The sequence below is a fragment of the Limulus polyphemus genome, unplaced genomic scaffold, assembly GCF_000517525.1.
Source record: "Limulus polyphemus unplaced genomic scaffold, Limulus_polyphemus-2.1.2 Scaffold1053, whole genome shotgun sequence".
Taxonomy (NCBI): Eukaryota; Metazoa; Arthropoda; class Merostomata; order Xiphosura; family Limulidae; genus Limulus; species Limulus polyphemus.
The window spans coordinates 278,167-301,494 of record NW_013666663.1 but is presented as its reverse complement, the minus strand read 5'-3'; the positions used below and the strand labels follow the sequence as shown (position 1 = coordinate 301,494).

General features: G+C 32.6%; 1 protein-coding gene across 7 annotated transcripts in view; it reads left to right on the top strand.

Moving 5' to 3' along the window:
* Positions 1–22,973, top strand: part of LOC106461888 (proton-coupled amino acid transporter 1-like) — a 61,832-nt gene extending 38,859 nt beyond the window's left edge. For all 7 annotated transcript variants that reach the window (XM_013921754.2, XM_013921753.2, XM_022388974.1 and 4 more), the window contains 4 exons: positions 793–968; positions 9,671–9,858; positions 13,020–13,148; positions 21,045–22,973. In XM_013921754.2, coding sequence (XP_013777208.1) covers positions 793–968; positions 9,671–9,858; positions 13,020–13,148; positions 21,045–21,169 — 618 coding nt within the window. In that variant the 3' untranslated portion in view covers positions 21,170–22,973. The remainder of the gene's footprint in view (positions 1–792; positions 969–9,670; positions 9,859–13,019; positions 13,149–21,044) is intronic.
* Positions 22,974–23,328: the final 355 nt, after the last annotated feature.

Genomic DNA, 23,328 nt, shown 5'->3' with positions numbered 1-23,328 from the left:
TAAGCAATGGCCTGTTAGTTATCATGTAATGCTTCATTTTAAGGACTGAGAGTGTTACATTTAGTTACAACATTCTTATAAGTCAAATGTGTGAAGGTCACACCCACTTTGAGGAGTGGTATACAAGCTGGTATGAGTTGGTACTTTATTGAACAAATATAAGGGAATTGTTGTGGACATAGGTAATCAAAGGATTTTGGGATACCACACATTCATTATTTTGGATATCATACAGTCTTGTATATATATATATATATATATGGTTGATTATTTTTCCTATGACTGTTGTTGACATTAGTAGTTTCTTATCAGTGATTGTTAGGCATTCTGCTCATTAATTCTACAACTCTGACATTCTATATTCAGGGCCACTGGATAAGCCAGGTAGCAGACAAGATTATTATAAGTTTGCACAATTTTGAAGAAGATCAGAGAAAATAAATTTACAGTTTCAGTGATTGGTGGCTTTCTTTGGTTTGGCGTTACATTTTCTTTACTGTTGCTATATTAAATGTGTGCAACAGGACAAAATCAGCATTGTTTTACCTGGGTTTAAAAAGCTACAAACCAAAGGAAACGAATGATGAAGCAGCAACATTAAGGCAGGGGAAACTTGATAAATAATCTAGTTTGGAAATTTGTAATAAATGTGTATCAGATTTTATTTTTCATTACATGGTTGCTTTCTGAAGTGTCTCTAAAACAGCTTTGTTTGACTAACTAAAATCAACTAAGTTATATTTTTTGGGGGTATGCAGTATGTAAAATCTTCATGGGTGATTTATATTGTAGGTCCTTCCGATAGAAAACGAAATGAAAACACCCAAAGCATTTGGAGGTTGGACAGGAGTCTTAAACACTGGGATGGTTATTGTTGCATCTGTCTATACTGCTATGGGATTCTTTGGTTTCTTGAAATTTGGCAGTTCTGTTGAAGGAAGTATAACACTGTCTCTTCCTGTAAAACCGTAAGTATTAAAATTTTACTGAACTTGAAATAGGTATGTTTGGAATGATGAAAGTAACCTATATTTGAACATTCTACAATTTTTAAATGTAAGCTAATTTTATATTTTTATAAACTTATTTATATTGTAACAAAATTATTATATGGCTATACTTTGAACATGGCCCATCTTGCATGCTCAGCTACTTAACTGAATGATTCAAACTCACACACACAAGTAAAAAGTGCTATAAAGTGCTATCATACCAATGGCAGATTTACAGGGTGGTCCCATATTGTACCAGACCACTCCCTGTGCCCATATATAGATTTTTTTTCAGGATATATCAGTCTACAAAAGACAGTGCTGGGAAAAATTTTTTATGATAATGTGACAATTGTATACCATCCAAACTCACAAGACATTTCAGATGCAGTTAACACACCTTTTTAGCGGGTAAAGTATATTCCATCCTGAGAACATTTATTGTCTTCATGACAATCAGTTATTTTGACCAGGATTATGTGTATTTTTCATGAATTTGCCATGGCAGTGGGATTTTGTAAATCAGTTGATTTCTTCAATTTTAATCATTTCTATGAGAAAAACTGTAACAGACTTTAAAATGCTACTCAAAAATATATTGAATTAAATTTGAAAACATTTCCTAGAAATAAGTTGGAAAGTGATAGGAATATTTCTTAAAAATTAAACTTAAGGATGGAAATAGCAGTTAGACAATCAGCAGTTAGATGCTCAAAACATTTATTATTACTCTGGTTTCCAAGAAACACATTCCCAAATATGACAAAATTTACACATAAAATATGAAATTAATATAGAAGATAACAACATGTAAGTCATTGTTTATCTTGCATATAAATTTACAGATATGGTCAAATGAATAAATTTGATTAAAAAATAAACAATGCAGCCACAAATTTTCATTTGTAAACATGTTTTTATGTTAATTTTAAAAAGTATTTCCCGTGATATTTAACCATTTACATCACATACATTGAAATGAGTTATGATACTGTATATTATTTTAAAATAATGATAACCAATGACAAAATTAACAAAAGCAACAGCATTAGCAACAGTCATAGAAATGGTGACAGCAGCAGCAACAACAATAACAACAAACACTGCAATAATAAAAGAAAATTCAAAATCAGTTTCACATTTGTAGGATGGATTGAAACCTATCCATTGCATGAGAGGACTTCTTTAATTCTTGATCAGGGTTGAGAAAATATATATCTTTATATTTAAAGTCATTTTAAACCATGTTTATTAAAGAACGTTAGAGGTAATGTGAGTCCTCGTCAAAATTCAACAACGGAACAATTTGAACACATTTTGCACATCAATTGGCAAAGCAAAATCTAACCCCGTGCTTTTCTGATGCAAGTTTAAAAATGTATGCACCAACAGTACAAATGATTTATCAGCCAACGTTAGTTACAACAATACAATGGCGCACACAGATGATGAAAAAGCCAAACTCTTTGCACAATATTACACAAACTCATTCAACACACCTAATCAACCTTCCTTTGACAGACAACATTACAATTTCACCATTAATCATGTTATCACAAATAACTCGATATACATACTGTCATTTCCAGTCAATATACTAAACTGTCAAAACCAGCACCACTATAATATCCACCCCATTTCTTTAACAGAACTTAAAATCATGCTAAAAATACTCAAACACGCCACCCCCAGGGAATACAGCATCAGTAACTTCATAAGACATTAGATATTAGATCACCTGTACAGTTTATCTCTATTATCTGGTCACTACCCATCAACTTGGAAATCTGCAATAATTATGACTCCTTAAAATTTTACTCCCTAAAAAAAAAGACACAAACCTTAATTTACCTAATAGTTATAGACCTATAAGCCTTCTTAACACATTAGGCAAACTCATGGAAAAAATGATTTCTGCACTTTCTAGAAAATAATAATCTTAACAATACTCAAAATGCCAGTAGAAAACAAAGACAAACTGTTTAAATATAATGTATCTGCTCCCATCATTAAATAGTTATTTAGCTTTCTCTCAAACACCCCCCCCCCCCAGTGGCACAGCGGTATGTTTTCAGACTTACAACGCTAGAAACCTGGGCAGAGCACAGATAGCCCTTGTGTAGCTTTGTGCATAGTTACAAACAAACAATCTCTCAAACATAACTGCCAAAGTTAAAGTGAATAATGCCATATCCAATTCATTTTTGCTAAAAGCAGGAGTACCACAACAGTCTACTGCTGTATATTTATTTGTAAATGGCATACCATTCCCAGAACTAGCTTACAGTTTAGCTTCATAATATGCAGATGATATTGCGGTCTGGAGTGCATCACGCAATCCACTTGTTGCATCAGCCAGAGTTCAAGAAATGCTAAACATTATTATTTACTGGTGCAACAAATGGAGAGTAGTTTTTAAGCCCATAAAGACACAAACCAAAGTTTTTCACAGAAGTACAGGAAAAAACAACAAAAAACATAGAAAAATTAAACTCAAAATATATAACACCCCCATCGCACTTAAGAAAATGACCATATTCTTAAGAATGACTAAACTTGCACATGAGCTGGAACACACACTTTAATAACATTCTCAAAAACACAACTAAAAGATTAGCATACTTAAGTCATATCAGAGACATGAAGAAAGGATGTAACAGCCTTTCTATCTTAAAAATACATAAAGTGTTCATAAGACCCCTATATGAATATGGATTTTCTGTCACTTGCAACATATCTGACAATATATACAACAAGATATGTCACAACAACACATAGCTATTTAAACATCATTCAGACTATCAATATACACCCCTCATGAGTACATCTGCAATCTCACCAACTTACCACTAATAAAAGACCAAATTCACAAACTTGCTGAAAAATATTACAACAAAGCAAGCATTCGCAATAGTCAGACTAGAACCTTCCAGACACTAGCAGCCATACCTATTTTATGTCAAGTGTATATATCACCCCTCAATTACATAAAATCACTAGTCAACATAAAGTAGTACAGTGCTTAAAAATATATGTCAAAAACTTCTTTTTCTTTTCAGCTTCATATCTCGGGCATGGGTCAGGTAGATTATTTGGCACCTGATCTGTGAAAGCAGGTTTTCTCTGGGTACTCTGGTTTCTCCCTTCATCAAATTATTCAAGGGTTTCGGATAATTTTATCCCAGCTCCCTGAAAACTATTATATCACTTTAACTTTACCAAGTTTTCATTTCTTTAATCAAATAGTCTTTTTGGAAACTATTCAAACAGGATCTCACTCACTCAGTCTACATCTCTTTACCCCACTCCTCATACACTGATGTCATCACCACGTGGATAAACAACAACGTGCTTCTACCACGGCTACCATTTGACGGTCTCATCACAGCTTTCGTAGCAACTTTGGGCCAGCATATTTTATGTCTTACAACACCTCGTTTAAACAAAATTAAGCCCAGTGACTTTTTCTGTATTTGATTGGCTTAAACCTTTTCACCATGCAGGGTGAAGAGAAACAAAAGCTTCTGACCATCCTGGGTTGTCTTTCAGGCCCCAAATTTCTTTGAGCTTGAAAAAACTCAAACCTAGATTACTGCCACAGATTGGTTTGGATTGGATGAGAGTCCTTAAAAGTAAATACATTTAATATTACAGCCAACTGAGGGCCTTCCCCCTCCAACCACCCATATAATACATGATATTTATGATATGGACATAGACCACTTTACCTCAAATCTTTCAGTTAACTCTTGACTAATAAAACAAAAATGCTCTATAAACAAAGTGCTATTTTTGATACAGAAGTTTTAAGGATACAGAACTAAGTAAGTGATATCACAACACTACTTACACTAAACTTTACATCATTTTGCACTGTTTGCATAATACCTGATCAGCCAGGTCTTGGAGATTTTAAGGGCCATGAAATCTTCCACAAAGTATCAAGTGATGCAACTTCATCAGAGGCATGAACTTCAGGGAACTCATTGATGATCACAGAGGAAAGACCATTCCTCTTGGAATTGTGGTAGTAAACACCTTTCTGCCCAGTGGAGACGAGTTCTTCATTCTTTATAGGTTTGCATGGAATTTGGCTCAGATTTCCTTGGAGTTGTGACGGCAATATTCCCCAAGCCATGAAAATATCATGCCCGTTTGTGGTTGCATCATTATGTTCAACATTGTCTGCAACAAATTAAAGAGAACTTCCCGACATGATGTTGATTTCTGGCATGTTTTGAAGAAGCAAACATCCTATGCATCTGAATGGCAAAGGGTGATTTGAAATGGAGAAATTACCGTTTGTGGCCATGCAATTTGAATGGCGGCTTGATCAAATGTTACTGTTTTGAAAAAAAAAAAACATTTGAAATGCATCCTTTTGTTGTAGAATTTTAATTTTTTCATTGTTGGTCAGAAAGTTCTGTTTTATATATTAACTCAGTTTCAAGTGATGTTCATTAACATATTTCTTTTGATACTTTATGTTGCTGATTCTAGTAGTCACTACTTCGAACTATAAATAATACAAAATCACAGTGTAAATAGCACTACTATTGCCTTTGTCTGGCTCGATAACAATATGTTCTGCTAACAGTGTTCTTGATTGAGATAAATTTATATCTAATAAACTTAGCTTCCTCTCAGTGAATAATAAGCTCTTTTATATATGTGCATTGTTTGAATATGATAAATCTAAGAATAATATTCAATAGATAAGGGTGTGAGCCATCAGAATGTTTTTTTACCATAATCTATACTGTACTAACTAAACCTAACTGAGCTTACCTGACATTTCGTCATTGAAGAAAATCTTTGTAGCTAATAAACAGGTATAATTTAGCATGAAAACGATTTCAGGAATGAAAATAATCTTTACTAGAACTATAAAATAATTCCCACATCTGTGGTTTGTTTCTAAGTCTTTTAAATTTCTCATTATATTCCATTGTTCCTCACTGCACTAGCTCCATCTAGTCACTTTACTGCAAAACCATAAAATACTATTCACATCACTTTATTTGCTCTACATTGACTTAACTAACTTATAATATTCTCTATTCAGTGGTTTTATTCTTCCTGCTTGACATCATAAAAGGGTGAGAACAAAGAACTGTAAGAGTAAAATCTCAAATAGAGAGGGAAAATAATGTGAAAAGCAAGACATGAATAATTATATTCTCAAGGGGTCATAGTTTTTTTTATCAAATACAAATGTATGCTTTGGGGTGGATAGAAAATTCTAAAAATTGATAACTGAATTGCTTACAAGCAAAACATTTCAAAAGCTGTGTGAAAATGAACATATTTTAATTTTTCTTTCCAAGGGATACTAAATAAATGCTATAAAATTACAAAATATCAATTCTAGAATATTGATGAAATAGAGCTAGTTATTATTGTTACTTAAATTTTAAAATTTGACTTGCAGGTGTTCATTTGACACCTGAGAAAGACTCTATGGACCTTATAGGGTTATCACATAAAAACCTTGAAACCCAAAAAGATAGAAACATCTTGTGAAGTACACAGTGGTCTACATACCTTCAGTTTTATACTACTGCTACATGACCTCTGTCAACCTTAGTGCTCTATTACCAGTATCTTTTGCATTTGTCTATGCATTGACAATCATATCTTGTATAAAACCATACTGATAACAATTCAACAGTTTCATTTCTGGAAAGTATGCTAGCCAGGTTAATGATCCCAAATAGACAATCCAATAGGGCAAACACAAAGTGTAAATTGATGTGGGTATCCTATCTTTTTGGAAGAAATATGTACCAATTAAACTACCAGCTTCCAACTGTGGAAAGAAAACGTTTTCCAATGTATGTAGGTGTTTGAGTCCAGTGAATCAGATACTGATCCTTTACTTGCTGAGTTGACTAGTATCTTTTGTCCTTGGACTACTTTTGCTATCAGTTGGGCCTATACATAACAGTTTTGTCAGAACTGACATTGTGGGAAAAAAAAAACTTTCGATACATCACATATTGTTCTTTGCTTTTTTGCTGAATAGTCACAATTTTGCCATTATCTGTTGACAAAATCGTGAATTTTGGCTTAGGTCACAACTGGAAAGATAGAAAATAAAACTTGAGGGTTTTTAGACAAGTATGCACATTATGGAATACCATTGTCACAATATGTGTACAACTTACTGTAGACACATAGCATAATTCTGCTTTTCCCTTTTTTTTTTTGCATAACATCCTCCATTAGAAAATCTCAATTTAGTATAATAAAACTAAATGTACTAAAGTATACTAAAATTGTATGGATTAGTATATTCTTATAATATACCAAAGTATACTAAGATTGTATGGATTAATATATTCTTATAATAAACAACATGATAAAGGGCTTAACCTCTAACCAAATTCTTAGATAAAGAACTGCTAGTTTAACAAGGAAATTTTCCAATTATATGACCTCTTTTTTTGGGGGGGGGGCATTTTTGTTACTGGCCACAAAAGCTTCAAATCTGCACTTTTAAGATAATATCACTGAGTCAAGAGTGAAATAATTGACATCTATTCTCTCTAAGGATTATGACAATCATGTACGTGCATTATGACTGACCATTGTATGAGGTCCCCACCTAATATTTGGTAAGATCACTTTTCATCTCTTATAGACTTCACAAGATGTCAGAAGGTTTCTTGTTCAATTTTAACCAGTTTGGTAAGGAATATTGTCTGGGTTTGGTCCTTAAATTTCAGTAAAAGATTACAGTGGTAAATGTAACATTTAAGGTTATCCCAAAGCTGCTCACTTGAATTGAGATCTATTGGCTGTGATGGCCCAGGATGATGACTGATATAGCTGGCATGCTTTTTGAATCAAATGATTGTTGCATCTTTGACTTAGAAGAGGCTTTATCCATCAAAATAGAAATGTAGCATTGTGGGATGGACACAATCAACAACAATATTTATATAAATTGTTACTGCTATTCTCCCTTCTAAAGAAATCAAAAGACCTAATCCATAATAGTAAAATATTCTTTGTACCATTACACTATTCTCAGCATTTGAATTCTCAGAACAATACAACAGTCAAGTTCCCCATTTGAGTGTTTTCGATGTTTTAAGTTTACTCTTAGAACAGAAAAATCTGAAAGGTGACCCATCGGGCCACATCACATGCTTCCAGTCATTTATTGTCCACAGTTTATGTTTGTAGCACAATTGAAGCTATTTTTTTCTCCTTGCATCTGAGATGCATGTTTTTTGAACTTATCAGTTATGATGATAGTTTTTGTAATGTCTGCTTTTATGATACAGGTGAAAGTGGTTGAATCTTGACTGTTGTTGAAGAAAGAATCAATCAAATGATACACACTTAATCCTTTATATTTTGCAAGGATGTTCTATCATCCTTACCATCAATTTCTCACAAGCATTTGGTGGCCTTAGATTTTCTTAGTAGAAAATTGTTAGATTGTATTTGTGGATAGGCTTGGAAGACAAGTGTTTTAATATCCAGTCTATGCTTTTTTGATGAACAGTCACAATTTTGGCATTATCAGTAGACAAAATCTAGAATCTTTGCTTAGGTCAGAACTGGAAAGATGGAATACTTTCTAGGCCTTACACAAATAGGAGCACGACACCACTCTTATCATAACCAGCACCCTCTTCAAATCTGCACTCATTAATAACTTTGAGATTGATCAGAAGACCTACACCATATATCATTAGATGTGAGAAGGCTCACAAAATAGCTAGTAAGGAACAATTGACTCGCAAATATTTATTTTGGAGACATAGCCCTCCCAAATAAATCCTATAATGTGTGTATGTAGTATGCTACTGTACTGATGTAAGCTATTGTATCCTTGCAATTCCAACAACTTTCACAGATTAGCATGATAATGTGCATAGCATGGTCATATGATTTAAATGGTAGAATAGTTAGTGAAAAATTGCAGTAAATGGAACAAATTGTCAGAAATCTTGTTATTAGAGAAATTTTTGCGTGTCTTTTTCAGTTTCATGTTATCTTCTGGCCAGGAAATTGGTCATCAATGTCTATATGATCCTGGAATTTCAAATTCCCTTCAGGACAGGAAGCTGTTTAGCTGAAAATGACTTTGGGAGATGTTGAAATTATGCAGGCTTTTGATCAAGGAACTTACAATGATTTTTCTTTTTTATGTAGTTATTTATTTTAGGTAAAATTCTTGTGGATTTCCAATCAGTTTGATGGGTGGAATCTCTCGTAGGAAGAAAAATTGCATTGTTTGAATTTCTATATTTAATGTCTTTATTTTTCTATTTAGTCTTCAGAAACTTTTGTCAGTATTTCCTGTGTAACCTTTCTCACAGTATTGGCATGATATAAATGCCTTGTTTTTTATCTTCAGGTGTTGTTTTATTTGAGGTAACATACTTTTTAATGGTATTCAGATAGTTGTTAATGTAATGTGAATCATAAGTGCACTGACAGAATTTCATTTTGATATTTTGTTAATTTAGTAATTTTATCACATGAGTAAAGAAAGTTAGACTCCCCTCCCCCATAAGCTTCTCACTAGTCTACACTTAGGTCGATACACACACATATTTATACAAGTTTTGTTCCATATAAATTTTATGCATGCTAATAAGTTTATAATGTGATCTTAGTTTTGGTTGCTTACTGTATGTTGGTTTTTATATCTTCTACAGGTTGTATGATGTGGTGCGCATAATGTTTTCAATTGCCATCTTCCTTTCTTATGCACTGCAGTTCTACGTGCCTATGCAATTTATTTGGCCTTATATTCAGAAAAAGGGGAAATTATCTGAGAGGCTGTCATCAAAACAAGAACAAATGCTGGAGTATGTTTTGCGAATTGGTCTTGTAACTATAACATGTAAGATCTTTTTCTTCTTATGTGTGTGCTTATATAAGTTTCATCCTTTAGCTGTAAATTTGCCAAACATTCAAATTTGTGTACTTTGTCATCTTCAAGTGGCATCAATTAATTAAAAGCTTTGTTTTAGTAAAGTAGTGCTTAAAAAGTATGTATATTTATTTATTTGTTTTTCATAGAAATAAATCAGAATTGATTTATTTTTTTGATAAATTTGGTAGTTTATACAACTATATAGGGTTAAAACCAATATAATTAGTTACTTTTCTTTAAAATTTGAGGAAAAATGTATTACATGATTAATCATAGGTGCAGCCATTAAACTGTTAACTTATAAACAATTTAAGAAATTTAATAAAATTCCTTTGCACCAAGCTCTCAGGAACAGTATAGACATGTCTCACACGAACAGAATATATCTTATCTTTACTTTTGTGTGTTTATTATGACTCCATTATATCATAATAAATATGTTTACTATACTTTCATTCTTGGGCTTATTCTTGTGTAATGCATTGATATAGCACTTCTAAAGAAGTAGAATGACTGTATTATGGGAACATATCCTGGACTAGATGACACTGTATATAACATTTTATTCACATACAATCTACTGAAGTTTTTTGACAAAAAGAGTTCATAATATATAGAAATGTGAAAAGTATATTTCTAGTTATAACCATATTTATTCAGGATAAACTGTTAAGCTATACATGTTGTGGAGATATTCTTTATAAACAGATATTTTTCAAATTTTCACAATTCCAAAGTCCAGTACAGAAATGTAATTTGTGTAACTGAAAACAGACTAATTAGCATCTTCCAACAACAGTACTATTACAGTAATGAAAATGTGTATAATTAATTGAATTTCACCTTTCAAGAGGAAACTCAGGACTATGAAATTAGTTCAAAGTTTCTGACAACTTATCATAAATCATAAAGTGTTACACACCTTAAATTTCCAAGGCAGTACCTCACTTCTGCACACAGAATAACTTGATACCAGTGTGCATCTGCCTGTGAGATTTGCATCCCATTAGCCTCAAACTACCTCCCACCTAAAAAAAAGTGTTTAATGTGAATTGGGACAGTGCATGATGTGATCATCGTGTGATGATAACCCTCCACCAATAGAAGGGTGACACAACCACCTTGTGCAGTAGCTCTATTTAATAACTTGAAGTTAAATTAAATTCAGTCTTTCCTCAGCATTATCCAAAATGGACTTGTTTTTAAATTTTTAATCAATTATATCAGATTTTCAATACTTAACTATAGTCAGTTTTTGTTCAACTTTAACTGGTTTAGTGTTTGTGTTTCACACAACCAGTATGGTTTCTTTAATTTCACTTAGAAAAAAAAATACTTTGGTACTTATTCGATGACGAGGAACCCACTTTGAGACTAATAATCCTTGGGGACGGCTTGAACGGGTAATGAAGCATTACTTTGGTACCTACCATTATGAATTCTCAAGTGTCAGTAACTTCAACTTCATCTTGTAATGATGATGATACTAACATGGGACATGTAGCTACTGAAGGCTCATTGTCTTTGGAGCCATTTTTCAGTGAGCTGTGAGCTCTGTCATATACAATGGGTTTCTCCTCCTGTCCAATTGGTTGATGATACTTCTACTCCAGTTTGAACATGACCAGGATGATGAGTTTGACCAGTTATTTCCCCCACCAGAAAATGTTCTAGGCACAGCTTCATCTGTGGAGGAAAATCCTCATCATTCTAATACCTTCCTTGATATGAATTTGTAGGTATGTACTTTTTTTTCTCTTTCCCATGTGTCTTTCAATTCCTCCTTTGCTTTACCACACCAAACCCATATTCAAGATATTAGGATCCATGGAGACTTGTTTCTCAAACAACTGCACCTCGTACTAACATCTCTTGTGCTTCTCATTTACTTGACTTTTTTATCTTGGCTTACAGCCATTCATCATTTCTATTCCTTGATTTCCATTCACTGGAATCTCTCTTATCTGCCTGGGGTTGAACCCCTTAACTTCTACTTCCCTTTCTAGTGCCCAATTTTCACATCTTTGTCTCTTTCTTACCATCCTCCTGTGTTACCTCTCGTCATTTCATTATATTTCTCAGGCTCTTCATCAAGCTCTTGAAGGGTTTTTTTGGAGAGATTCATTCTCTTCTTTTTACCACATTTCTCCATACTACTTCATCAACTCTGTCATTATGATGTAATAATGAAGAAGCTTTGCAAAAGAGCAAGGATCAGGTATAATGATCTTTCTCTTTGAAATGTAATTTGTAAACTTGCAAAGTACATGTTACAACAGTTTACAAGTGAAGGCAGCTTGTATAAATGTTAAGGAAGAAATAAGCTAATTTGTTATCATCACATGTACTGGACTTCGAATTATTTTCATCAAGTAATTTAATAGAACCTTCCCAATGAAAGAACAGCTTTACAAAAAATATAGAACTTGAACTACCATTCCTACTATTGTTTTACTTGTGTTCTTTCTCATTACATTGGTGTACTTTCTGCTTGTTTTATAAAGAAGCTTGAAAATACAAGATATCTTGTAGTCTTTAACAAAACTCTTCTAAGAAATATAGACAGTCTTGTGATATTGTAAAATCACTTTTCTTTTCATAGAAATACAACAGAAAAGCTTGTTGATCAATTCACTTATTTTCTTAACTGTGAATGTATCATAAAAATTAAAATAGTTAGTTAGAATGGTAATCTTTGAAGCATAAGTTAAATCTTACTTATATTATTAATTTTTTTTTGTCTTTTTTTGTAATCAAATTTTTTTTACTTGTTTATGACCTCATTTTTTATAATTGTTGAAGACATCAACAACATAAACAATTGAGTTCAATTTTTATTAGCCATTCAGTATAAACTTTGAAATTATACGAAAATATATTGAACTTCAAATATTTGGTTTCATTTGGTATAAACAGATTATGGTTATTTTTGTTATTTACCTGTGTAATCAAATAGATTATCTGGATGTGAGTATAACATATGGAATGTTGTAAGAATTATGCTCAAATAATATAAAAGTTAAAGCACTGGACATTAGAAAATTAAAATATATATATTTGAAAATGGTTTAATTTTTTTTTCAGTTTTATGAAAATATAATAAAAAACATTTATTATTCTAAAAATAGTTGGCTTGGCAGCAGCAATCCCCAAACTAGATCTTTTTATTTCCCTGGTTGGAGCCCTTGCCAGCAGCAGTTTAGCACTAGTTATTCCACCAATGTTAGAGATTATAGTATACATGGATTCATCTATGAGTATGTATATATTTTATTCATTGCAGTTGAACCTATTAGTAGCATCTCACTTAATCTTTCAATTCTCTCAAACAAGTTATTATAAATTACAGTGTTTGTTTTAATTTTTCTACTTTACAGATGGTAAGTTTCTTATGTGTCTGATATGTCTTTTTTTTTTAATTCAGGAATTTTCAATATTACTACATAAATTTTTATAACCTTCGTTGATTTAACTACTTTACACTAATTGTGCTCTTTTATTCACTCACATTTTCATCTGTTAAGTAAGAGTTATGGAACTATATTTTCATTTGTGCTGTTTATAATTTATTGTTAAACCAAGCTATGAGAGTTGTTTAGTTTTGCAGTTGCAACAAAACTGTTTGTGAAATGCCTCAAGAGTAAATCTCAATGAGTTTTTAAGGATTGAAAGAAAAGCTATATGAGTGATAAAAATATTTAATTTTCACTCATTATGTGTGTGTGTGATTGTATATATATAGAAAGAGGTATACACATACAAACATTATATATATATACCAATGTGACATTGTCAGTCAGCCTGCAATGACAGGTTTACAAGTGCAATATATCATAAAGAAAGTGCATTTATAGTTATACCTGAAAACTTGTTAAAAAGTTCTTTTAAATAATATTTTGCCATAATGTCAGATTCAATATAGTTTTAGAATGAATTGATGAAATTTAAGATAACAATTAGCCACATTTAATTAGTTCTTGTCATTGCAGATTTAATTCTCTGTTCATATTTTTAGCTTTCCTTCAAGTGTTAGTATATGTACATGATTTTTCTCAATGGCAATAATCATACCCTCATCAGCTTTTGTCATTAGCCTTTTACACATAAGAAAGTCTGTTTCGTTTTTTTAATCTCTTCTTTTTTCATTTGTTTTGTGTTTTGGAATTTATGTGATGTATTTTACTTTCTGTTACTTATATTTAATTTACATACTTTGTTATGTTACATTTTCTCTTAATTTTAAAGAGGTAATTTTAATTTTTACATCTGTGACAATTACAAAGAAAACAGACATTTTCTTCTTACAGATATGCCTGACTAACAGAATTATACATATTGGGGAGAGTTGTTAAAAAGTAATAGATATATGAATTATTCTCAACTATTTTATTAGTATATGTTGCTGATACGAGAGAAATGATGATGTCTTTATAAGACTATTTTCGTTTTTAAATCAAGACCATATAAAATCAACTCTCTAAATTTTTAATTTGTCATCCATAACTGTTTTTTTTTTATGTAATTGAGACTATACCAAATCAAAAACTATGTGATTTCAAAATTTGCCATAACTAAGTGTTTAGGATTCTCTTATGTAATGAGCTTCTTTCAGATACTTTTAAGGAAGTCTGTTAATTGTAGATTATTAAATTATTGTTAGCTTTGGTAAGAATATAAAAGCAGCACCTTATATTTCAACTGTGTTTGATCAATACTTCTTGCTTTGAGAAGTGATGATGTATTCAATGTGAGACCTGTGTTGTTTTTTTTGGTAATATTTGAATTCTTATGACAAACTGCTTCCTTATCATTGATAAACCTTGTTTATAATCTTGATTGGCTAACAATTCTGGTTTTTATGCTAATTAGTTCAATTAATACACTTTCTAATTTTACTTTTAAGTGCATGTAGTTTATCCCCATAACTTAAAATATTCAAAGAAATAAAACATAAAAGATTCATGATTTGAAGTTACAAGGTATGAAATTAATAGACAATAAGCTGTGGTATATGAATATATCATTTGTTTATATCTTTTTGTATAATAGTATTTATTCTTTATTTTGTATATATACAGGTTTCAAATAATGCATGATCAAGAATGCTCTTAAGTTAATTTCATTCTTTGTTTGAGCGAGAATAGCCAGTCACATGATTAGCACTAGTTGCTCAGGTTAAGTACCTTATTTCCTGCTGCAAAGTAAGGAACATCAGGTTTAGTCAACCTGGAGCATGATCATGAATTAGTTTAAATAGAGGATCCATAAAGTGACACTCTGCTGTTCCATAAAAGCAAATATATATATATATACATTGTATTTATCTTAAGTGTGATTACAATAATGGTTGTTCATTGTCTGTTTCACTTTGTGTCAAGTCTATTTCATTCATTCTCACAACTCAGTTTTTTAGAGATTTTTTGCATTATTCCATGGTAAATATCCTGATTGAATCTGTTATTCTTTAGATCTATCATTTCTCTAAAGATAATTTTGTTTTAACTGAATAACCACAGGAAGGAGAATATTTTGGTGATGTGGCAACAGGATATTGTGTTGTGGAGTTTGCTGTTTCCTCAGAATTTTGTTTTAGTCTGTACTTAGACTCTTGTGCATTAAAAGGCTTCGTAGTGACAAATGCATTTTACATGACTGGAAGGGCTTGTGACCAAGAGGCAGAGGGAGGTGATTGTCTGAGAGAGTTGTCATATCTTGGAGAATCCTTTCTTGGATGTCGGACTTTTGCCAATTCTATGAAGGTTCATGACATCTATCTCTTTACAACTGATGACTCAGGAAGACCAGCTGTTGATTTATCCAAAATGTCTGTACATTCTCTTCCCATGAGTATTAGAGTGGTGGTGTGGCATCTGGTGATTCTGAGACTGAATGAGATGGTCAGTATAGGACTCCCAGTCTTATGCTAGCCAGATTATACCAACCTCAGCTCTGGTTGAAGTTACATGAGAACATCACATTAAGACTAGAGGTGCCTTTGGGGAACAACGTTTGTTAAAAGGTTCTATTTCACCAACACATGAGATAGTGAATTATGGTGCAGTGGTGAGCTAGGAGGCATAATACAAAAACAAACCATGGATCACAGAGGAGCCTAGGGTTGTGCAAGTCTGATGGAAGAGCTGCTAGGTTCACCTTGTCATTCTGCCACCATAGAACATTCATCAGAATGCTGGTATCCTTAAGAGCACCTATCTCACTTGTGCTTGAGATGTCAAGGATATCTAAATCAGGTGATAACTGGGAAGTTATGAAAGAGAGGGGTGAAGCAGATCACTCCACTGATATTCAAGGGTACAGCAAAGAATGATTTAGATAGTTTTTTAAGCATTTTAGTGCTTGAAACTGATGCACTCCAATACAAGCTGTACAGTGCCTGTGGTTTTGAGTTTATATGTTCCAACCCTAAACTGCATTGAGCCACTAAGGTGATGATCGTGATCAATTGTGGGATGTTAGATAGTCATTACCAAGTTGTGCCAGAGGTTCTGCTTGGTGGAAGACAATCCGTTGTACTGAGTTCAGTGCTTGGAAGAAGAGAACCATGGAAACCTTGACCACTTTTGCAAATGATCTGTACCATTTACCTAGTAGGGCTTACTTTGCAATGGCTTTAGCAGATCATGACAATATTTTTGTTGAGAGTTTTGTGTAAGGGTTACCCAGTGAGGTGGTACAGTTTCACCTGAGTGTGAGGGATCTTTTCACATGTACTGAGGCAGTTTCTGTTATGATGTGATATGAATTGGTAATTTAAAACCAGTTGCAAGAGATGATGAAGCTTGTAGCAGCAGCTGCAGTGATTTCACTTCAGACCATTCTACCCAGACAGCCACATCACACCAGAATGAGGTCCAGCCAAGGGTTAAGTAACCATCCATATGTCTTAAGTAACCATCTTAAGTAACCATTAAGATGGTTAAGTAACCATCTGAATTGTGATTCAATCATAATGGTATACATTGAATTGGTAGAGCTATTCCAATCCTCCCATACCACTGATATTTCTGCCAGGACATCATCCTGGAACGGAAGAGCAAAGCATCTGTTTTGCAGCATGTGAAGCAGAACCAACAATATGCAGTGAATCCTGTTGTTACAGCTCAGAGAAACTAAAGGAACTTAAGTTGGTCCTGGCCACAACCTGGGAGAGCGCAACATACAACAACATATTGGAGTATAAGGGTAAGATAGAGTTACTGGTTGATACAGATGTGGCAAGAAAACTAGTAGATTTTGTGGTATATTAGAAGTTCTGAGTGAAATGACCCCTTGAGCCACTCAACATTTACTTTATTCTGGTTAATAGAGATAAACTAGATGTGAACAAAGCTAGTTGTCACTCAATTCTGGCATCAGCAACCTTAAAATAGACATATTGCAGAGCTTTTCAGCCAGTTTTGCCTGTACAACTGGTAAAATGATGTTCCATGGTGGAGTTATTCAGTTTTTATCCAATCAACATCAGTAAAGGTGGACTACATGAATGTAAGTGGGAAAGAAGTTTACAGTACCCCTTTGTACATGAATGGTTTAAGAAATGCTGATCTCTCAGTATGCATGTCTTTGAAAAGATGGCTACTCATTTAGCTTCCCATCATTTTCTGTCTCATCTGTACAGTCATTTTATCATGATCCATTCAGACAGACGACTCCAGGGTAGAATACCTTTTTCATTTCTTCTCCCAAAACGTGCATCATCTCATTTCTTCTCTTGCCTCTGACTGTTAACATACCTTGGATGATAGTTTGCAGGTGGGAATGTGGATGAATCCTGACACCTTTGTGTGATATTACTTACTCCAGGTTGTGGTTTCAGCTACCTCCAACATATGTCTCACTTCAGCTGCCGTTCACCACTTTTCAAAGAGGCTTTTAGAAATTGAGTTATTAATTTTTATCTTTTATGTTGGTCTCACAACCTTATTCATTCTATATACCTATATTATTGAGATGATGTAACCCACCACATGGCCAGTATTGTCTCACAGGGAATTTCTATCTCCCAAAATCTATTGTGACTAGGAAATAACAGACAGTGTTCAACTGGTCTGATCCTGCCCAGTGCTGGTTGTTGAATTGGAGCTTTCCATAAGTCTGTATTGGCAGTATATCCATATTTTCCTTTCCACATCTTAATTAAAAAATTAATAACAAACAGGGACAGCACTAGGTGTGATCCTACCCTCACACCTGACTAGTGCCTGTTGTTTTTTGTTACAGTAACTCATTGCACAGTCTATCATAGTGGGACCTTATGCAGATTTGATGATTCCTGTTTGACCCAAGCATGATTCTGGTATTTTCTCCCATGCAGATTCTTCCATACCATTTTCTTCTGTTGAAATAAAAGAAAAACCTTTGATTTTCAATTATCAAGCCACTGTGGAATTCAAAGTGGAGAGTTTCTTTTTGGGTCAGTGTATTCCCACTGGTATAAAACCAAATTAATGCACCCCTTGAGTGGAAGTAGATCTGGAGTGTTACCTGAAAATGTAGTAAAGACCACCCTACCACACTGCAAACTAACCCATTCCTGGTGGTTAAGCAAGCTGGATAGATCTTGTGTTCACCTTGGGATGCAGGTCAAGGATGCTTCTTCCTGTACCTTTTTATCTAATAAATATTTCACAGAAGTATTTCTCACATATTGTATAACCCAACTTGCTGCTCTAGCTACACTACACACCCACACTCAGACAAACACCTGAGGTATAATGGACAGTTGAGTAACCTTACATTCTGCCCACTTATACAGCACTTTAGCACCATGTAGAAGGTTCTTTTGACAATACCTTTTGCTTAATCACCTTTATTGGATGAAGAATATACCCTGCATAAAGAGGATGTAATTTTCAATTAGATCCTCTTCCCCTAATTGGTAATATGCTACATGTGATTTCCCTTTCTTATGCTACATAGGCTGTGAGTGTAGTTAGGGAAGATGGAAAGTAACACTTGTGTTGTGAAACTTTGTAAGCAGTACTAAACTTGTAACTGGAAGAAGGTGCATAAAAAAAGATAATATAAACATTGGTGGATTCTAATGATCAAAAGTAAGAGTTGGCATCAGCTAACTTGGATCAACTAGTCTGAAGGAACAAGTTTTGCATCCTCAACCCATTTTTTTTCTACAGAAACCGGTCCATATACTTATGGCAATGAGACTGTAATGGGAAGAAATGGATCTAGGTCAAAGAGTGTGTTGGTCATTGTAATGTGAATGGATGGAATACAATAGCAAATTTCAGAGAGAATTTATGACAAATTTTGAAAGCAGGATACTCTGTGGGAGGCATGGCATGTCGCTTTTACTTTAATGCTTATATCTCATAAAATAAACAGCTTTCTCACTACAAGCTGACAGTTTAGCTTGGGGATATGTATAGCATAATTGAAAAATTTCACAGAAAGTTACAATACCTTAGAGGTGTGAGCAGAAAATGTTAGAATGGGAAGTTTATTTCTGTATGTACTTATCAAAATATGAAATTAAAACTTGTATTAAAATCTGATACACAAACTATGTTTTAATGCCAAATGTATTGGTAAACATTGATAATAAAGTAGTTTAATAGAATTTTGAATGTAACTCTGTAAAAGGTCATGACGTGCATGCTTTGACCTACCAATAGGTAAAGGGTTAAATAAAAATGACAAGTCACATGGGTAGCACTAGCTGCTCTGGGTGAATATGACATTTCCATAGAAGTAAGTAACATTGGATTTAGTCAATTTGGAACACATGATCTTGAAGAGCAAGAAATTCAAAAAAAAAGATCCAGTAAAAACAGCAGTCCATTGTTCCATAAAAGCAAGTACACTACACACTGTGTTCTTGTAAAGTGTGATTACAATCAAGATTGTTCATTTTGTATTTTACTTTGTGTCCAGTTTCTTTATTTCATTCATTTCTCTAACTATTATTCAGAGATTTAGCATTATTCCATAATATCCTGACCAAATCTGTCTTTGTGTGAACCTATTCCATTGCTCTAAAGTTTTACTTTTATGTACCATGAGGCTAACGTTAAAGCAGTATTGATAAACATAATGAAACAAGAAATAATACATTTATGCACTGGTTTATATAAAAATGTAAATTTTTTTACTTGTAGTAATCTAGTTTGTTTATTTTTATTTCCCTACGTCAAAGTCAAACTTTAAACCACCTGCACTCTAGGTGAGGCTGTACCAACTGAATTATGTAAATAACCCTCTAGTAACCTTCACCCGTGTAGTTAAATATAATGTAGCTTTTATGCCTATATTGTTGGTCATGTGCATTAAACTATATTGTAAAATTCATAGCATGCACATAAAACTTTTCTCTTAGGTTTGACTCAAATACATGTATCTTAATTTATATGTTCAGTTAAATCAAAATTGTTGTATGATTTCAATTCAAGTATGTTTGAATTGATTCTCATATTTTATTAAACACTGATGGACATAGTCCAGAAATGTTGATTTCTAATATGTAATTTTTTTAGAGAAACCACCAGAATTGTTTTATCATTCTTCAACAATTTATATATGTCATCATTTTATTAGGGTAATGTACACCATTGTTGTGTAGTCCCACACTGAAACATATGTGTGTGTATATCACAACTTGTATACAATGCTGTATGCTGGCTATAGTTTGTCTGTTTAGTACAAATATAAATAGAATTCATGTTACATAATAAGATATTGAACTTGAAACCAGATTCATTAAACATATAGAAATTAAGTTTCACCCTAGCTTATGCATTTTAATTTTTAAATATGTCAAAATATCTTTGTAAGAAATTAGTGCAATATAATGTATTTATTAAGAATTTTGGAAAGTTGGAATAATGGTGCCTTGAGTGTGTTTTTCCTAAAAAATTGACTTAAAATACCAATAAATGTATGTTTTTAAAGAGTTATATTATGTAGAACAGTGTAAATTAGGAATTTTTTTCTTTCCAATGTGATTTTTTTTCATGATGTTAAATCATGAAATATAAACATAATAGGCATTTTTTCATTTGCACATATCTCTATAGTTTCTGGCAATTTGTATTAACCTGAGAATTTTTTTCTGAGTCATGACATTTACTTTCATTGACATTCTTTCTTTGTTTTATTTTTTTTGCCATATCTTGTAGGTACCATAAGGTGGATTCTAATCATCATTAAGAATTCTCTGATTACTTTGTTTGGCTTGATTGGCTTTATGACTGGAACCTATGCAAGCATCAATTCAATCAGGGTTGCTTTTCAGAACCCTTAAAATCACACTAATTCATGCTAATATAATTACTTATCTGTTTTGCTGTCCTGTGGGATGTATATGTGTGTTACATCATAAAATTTGACAAAGTACATGAACTGTGTTGAGTCAAAAATTTAGATTTGTTCATGTGTAAGTTGCTTTTATAATGATGTTTATTTTATTTTAATGAAAATACTAGTTTTCAAAAAACAAAAGATTTATCTGTTTAATATAAAGTGTGAAAATGTCATTAGGGTTAACTGTATTCAGTATGTTACTCTTATACATTCTCAACTGTGAGTGATATACATAACATTAACTTTTGGTTTGCTAGCAACATCCTTAATTCCCAATCAACTGATACTATAAGAATGGAATTAGTTCTTAATTATTACACTCTAAATATTTTTTATTATAGTTTGCATAGTTAAACTCAAAAGAAAACTATTGTGTGTATGAATTTTATTTGATAGCTATGAGTTTCTTATCTCAATCTAATATCAGAAATTTTCAACTTAAAAAAACTAGCAAAAGTTTGAGATATTTCCAAGTTCCATTGGATTGTGGTTGCTCATACTAATTCCACTCACCCCAACATACTACATAATTAATTTGCTTTGATGTGATATCTAAATAAAACAACAACTCTTTATACAAAATCTGAAGTTTATTGGTTACTATAATGTTTTTACATCCCTGCAAAAACTTGCACTGCTCTCTCATAAGTAGTAAAATTTCTCTCTTGTAAAACTTTCTCTTTTGCCACTAATATGTCTTTGTACATCAAAGGTTAAGGACTGGATATGTGAGCCATATTTTTTTATTTATAATTTCATTGTATAAGTCACTGGTTTGACCACATTTGGAGTATTGTGTTCAGTCGTGCGCTCCTTATCCTGTGAAGGATATTGAGTTGTTGGAAAGGGTTTAGAGGATGGTTACTAGAATGGTGCCTGGGATGGAGGGGTTGTCATATGAGGAGAGATTAAGATCTCTAAAATTGTTTTTTTTTTCCTTGGAAAAAGAAGAGTGATAAGGGATCTGATTAAGGTGTTTAAGATTGTAGAAGGAATTGATAGTGTTGATGCATCATCTTATTTCATACTTAATGTGAAGAATAATAGAACTAGGGGATAGAAATATAACTTTTGATAAGGTAGGAATCATCTTTAGCTAAGACAGTTTTATTTTCTAACTAGGTGGTTGGCCTCTAGAATGGGTTACATTTGGATGTTGTGGAGGCAGTAAATTTTAGCGAGTTTAAGAAAAAGCTTGATAACTATATGAATGATAATGGCTTGACTTACAATTTGTTTTTTAATTTATTTTATAGTTTAGTTTAGAGGATGGGACAGCCAAGATGAACCAATAGGTAGGTCCTTTGTTGTCCCTAAATATTATGTTATGTTCTCCCCACTTCTTCCAGATGCACTGTTAAAGCATAAAACAATCCCACGTTCCAGCTTTGTAACGTTGACACACTTTCACCATTGATAAGTCACCATAAAGCATCATCTTTTTTCACATTTAAAGCAATAACCCTTACAACTCTAGTTGTATCCACTGTTATCCTTTAGAGTCAGATTCCTGTTTGCTCCAATTCCCACACATAATATTTTATATTAAGTCAAGCCAAAAAGATAAATAATGCAATATGTAGTGAATGAAGCAACCTCATGACAAAAATAAAATGGTAAAACCTATATTCAATGAAACATTTCCATACCTTAAACAATTCCAGATTTTTATTAAACTTTTTGTTTAAGAGTTTACCATTTACTGTTTTAATATTTTGTTAAAGTCTTGTGATTTTGTAAAATATATTTTTAAGTTATTACATATAGCAATAATATATACATTAATATATTTGAAAGACAAAATTTACAAAAACTATTAAAGAATCATTATTTATGACACGAGTAACAGTTATTGACAGAATAACTTTGTATATCTCTACTTGATGAAATATAAATCTGACAAATCTTAAAGAAGGAAAAATAAAAATATACAGTTATCACAACTACAAGTAATATCAAGTAAAAAGTTGATTATGCAAAATACATTTGATCACACACATGAATTGTTAACTTGGGATGCAGAACCTACACATACACATTTAAACATATCATTAACAATCCACTTTGACACTATGGAATGTTGGAAGATTAAGTTAGTAT